Source organism: Colobus angolensis, unplaced genomic scaffold (assembly GCF_000951035.1).
Source record: "Colobus angolensis palliatus isolate OR3802 unplaced genomic scaffold, Cang.pa_1.0 Scaffold2, whole genome shotgun sequence".
NCBI classification, from domain to species: Eukaryota; Metazoa; Chordata; class Mammalia; order Primates; family Cercopithecidae; genus Colobus; species Colobus angolensis.
The window spans coordinates 6,175,607-6,179,249 of record NW_012115154.1 but is presented as its reverse complement, the minus strand read 5'-3'; the positions used below and the strand labels follow the sequence as shown (position 1 = coordinate 6,179,249).

The 3,643-nt window shown below is 39.2% G+C and overlaps 1 protein-coding gene across 1 annotated transcript in view; it reads right to left on the bottom strand.

The window, feature by feature from the left end:
- The window catches only part of AKR1D1 (aldo-keto reductase family 1, member D1), a 43,102-nt gene that overhangs the window by 9,228 nt on the left and 30,231 nt on the right, over positions 1 to 3,643 (bottom strand). Inside the window, exons 4-6 of the mRNA XM_011941555.1 lie at positions 2,994 to 3,116; positions 1,727 to 1,836; positions 865 to 1,030 (exon numbers count right to left, since the gene is read on the bottom strand). Of these exons, the coding sequence (XP_011796945.1) occupies positions 865 to 1,030; positions 1,727 to 1,836; positions 2,994 to 3,116 (399 nt within the window). The remainder of the gene's footprint in view (positions 1 to 864; positions 1,031 to 1,726; positions 1,837 to 2,993; positions 3,117 to 3,643) is intronic.

The window sequence follows — 3,643 nt, the reverse complement described above, 5'->3', positions numbered from 1 at the left end:
TGTATTTTTTTTTTTTTAGTAGAGACGGGGTTTCACAGTGTTAGCCAGGATGGTCTCGATCTCCTGACCTCGTGATCCGCCCGTCTCGGCCTCCTAAAGTGCTGGGATTACAGGCTTGAGCCACCGCGCCTGGCCGGCACTTTTCTATGGTTGTATTTACCTAGCAGTTTAGTCTTTAGTAGTAGCGGAATCAATGAATTACCCCATTTGTCTAGTTCTTTCTTCACCTGGAAGTTACAATGTAAGTCATAGATTACTTATTGAGGGAAGTAAAGGCCATTAACATTCATGAAGTCTAAAAGATCCTCGTCAGTAATTTTCAAATTTGTCCTCAACTTTTACCAGAGCCATTAACAAGGTGGAAAGTTGACTATTATGAATTCCAAATTGTATTCACTCAATTTCTGTTGTGCTGGTAGAGAAGTGAGTAGGTAGTATCAAGAGTCAATAGATAAGAGAAGAGTCTGGGTACAGTGGCTCACACCTGTAATCCCAGAACTTTGAGAGGTCAAGGTGGAAGGATCTCTTGAAGACAGGAGTTCCAGGCTAGCGTGGGCAACATAGCAAGACCCTGTCTCCTAAAAAAAAAAAATTTTTTTTTTAAAAGAAACAAAAAATAGATAAGTAAAGAGAAAATATAAGGGCTCTGGATAGTGAACAAGTAGCAAAACAATCTCTGAAGTACTAGCAATTGTCTCAAATTCAGTGAAAATTAAACCTAGATATGGGCTACACGGGTCAAGGAGCTGGTATAAAATAAAATATGAGAGTGTTACAAGTTTCCTATTAAGCTGAACACATTCTATAAAAGCAAAAACAGCAAACATACCCATCTTTTCACATTTCCAAAAGCAATTCTCTTACCTGAAAATTTTCTTTGATCCTTTCAAGATTGAAGCTTTTAGGAATGACAACCACCCCTCGCTGGATGTTGAAACGCAAAACAATTTGAGCTGCTGTCTTATTGTACCTTTTCCCCAACGAGTTTAGAAGTGCATCCTTCAACAAAGGTGGAGAAGAAACATTCACCCTTAAAAATATCAAAACATGCATCATAATTAGTTTGTGTAATGAGAACCAAAGGTTAATAAACCACCTTCCTCCTCTGTCTTCCCATTCACCCAGTCACCTACCAGGACACTGCAGGTCACCTGTAACCAGTTTCTCTGAGTGCAGAGTATGCATTGAAGGGAGAGGTACTCTTAGTATGGGAAGATCAAGCAAGGCAAGTTTATGGAGCTGCCTCCTTCAGAGGGTAAATAATATTTTTTGATGAGTCTTACAGAGAGAGCCGGCATATAGGGAAAGGCAGGAAGACGGAAGTGGAAGAAATAGAGATGCAACTTTTGCAATCATCTTAAAGTAGAAAAGTTTCTACTTACATTTATGGAACACATCATAGTAAAAGTATCAGTATTGAATATAGGATCAAAAAATTCAAAATTTGCAAAACATGGCCATAGAAACTCCTTTGTCAAATAATAATTAAACGAACATTTACTGAGCATTCCTATATATTGGGCACCGATAGGCAATTTCATATCTATAATGTAATCAATTTCACAACAGCTCAGTGAGGAAAGTATGAAAAGTTCTAATTCATATATACAGATAATGACTTGAAGAGGTGGCACAGGCAAACCAAAAGGCATTCCAATCAAGTACAGTAGTTCACATGAGCCTCACACTCTACCCCAAAGGAAATACTTCCTAAAGTTTTACTTACCAGATTGGATTCCTACTGGTCCCCAAAGGGCTATATGCAATAATGACAATGTCATGTTGTTGGCAAAATTTCAAGAGTTTTGGCTGCGTGAAATACGGATGGCACTCAACCTGTGTGGTTGCATTGGAGAGCAGAGCACAACATCAAGGCCATGTTGTTGAATGCAATTTTATAGTTAAAAAAATTCTTCAATAAAATCCATTTTATTAATAGAATCTCCTTCATACTGTACACATTTTGTGTCCTAGTCTGTCCCTTCATATCTTGTTCATTTTGCTTCCTTAAAATGGATTTGAGAACATCTTTTGTTAAGATTTCGCATAATATGAACGTCTTGTAACTTATTTAATCATTCCCTGAATTTTTTTTGTCCACTTCTTTCTATTATAAACAATGTTGTAGTAAACACACATTCTGATATTTTTTATTAGGGTAGATTACTAGAAATAGAAGACTGTGAATATTTTTTAAGGGCCTTGATACATATTGACAAATTGTTTTTTTAGTAAAGCTAAACCAGTTTGCACTCACTGGCATTTAATCACTTGCCTACATTGGGGCATTATATTTAAAAATATTAATAAGACAAAAACTTTGCTAATTTGATGTGCAATAGAAAAATCACACTACAATTTAAGTTTCTCTAATTAATAGTGAGTTTAACATTTTTCATGTTTACCAGTCTTGCAATTTGTCTTTTGTGAATTTCTGTTCATTTCTTTTAGTTCTTTTTCTGTTGAACCTTACTGTTTTTTCTCATTGTTTTTGTCATTGATTTTTATTATATTCCTTTGTTTTTTTTTTTTTTTGTTAGACGGAGTCTCGTTCTGTCGCCCAGGCTGGAGTACAGTGATGTGATCTCGGCTCGCTACAACCTCTGCCTCCTGGGTTCAAGCAATTCTCCTGCCTCAGCCTCTGAGTAGCTAGGATTACAGGCATGTGCCACCACGCCTAGCTAATTTTTGTATTTTTAGCAGAGACGGGGTTTCACCATGTTGGTCAGGCTGGTCTTGAACTCCTGATTTCATGATCACTCGTCTCGGCCTCCCAAAGTGCTGAGATTACAGGTGTGAGCCACTGCGCCCAGCCCCAAGTCCGTTTTTTTAAGTGACACCAATAGAAAGAAGTCTAAAGACTTGCATAGGGTCCCATGATGAGACTCAGGTGGAGCAATCATGAGCCTTCCCGATTCCCAGCTGAGGCTTTTTCGTGTCATGTAAATCCTGCCCCCACTCCCCACACCCCAGTGGAAGCTATTAGGCTGTACCTGGTTGCTGACTGGCTTGTATTTGAGACCCGGCTTGTTCAGGATGAGCTCTAGCTGCCTGCGGTTAAAATTGGACACTCCCAGAGATTTCACCAAGCCAGCATCTTTGCAAGCTTCCATAGCCTGTAGAGTAAATGTCAAGAGGTCAATAAACAAGCCTCAGAAGAAGCAAGAATGAATGTTTATAAGGGTGACGGTGAATTCTTTAAAAAGGAAAGTTCCTGGGTATGTTAATAAGCATCCTGCGAAAAAAAATAAAAGAAGGAAAGGCAGGAATTCTATGATCGAATTGGGAAAATATGTGTATGCCATATTTTCCCCTTGTGTTTTCTCAAGCTATTTAGCACACTTCAGTGATCCCAGCACTTTGGGAGGCTGTCATCCCAGCACTTTGGGAGGCTGAGGCAGGAGGATCACTCGAGGTCAGGAGTCCAAGACCAGCCTGGTCAACAGAGTGAGACTTCATCTCTAATAAAAATCAAGAATTAACTAGGCATGGTGGTGCATGCCTGTAGTCCCCGTTACTTAGGAGGCTGAAGTGGAAGGATCCACTTGAGCTGGGGAAATTGAGGCTGCAGTGAGTTATAACTGTGTCACTGCACTCCAACCTGAGCAACAGAGTGATATCCTGTCTCAATTAAAAACATTTT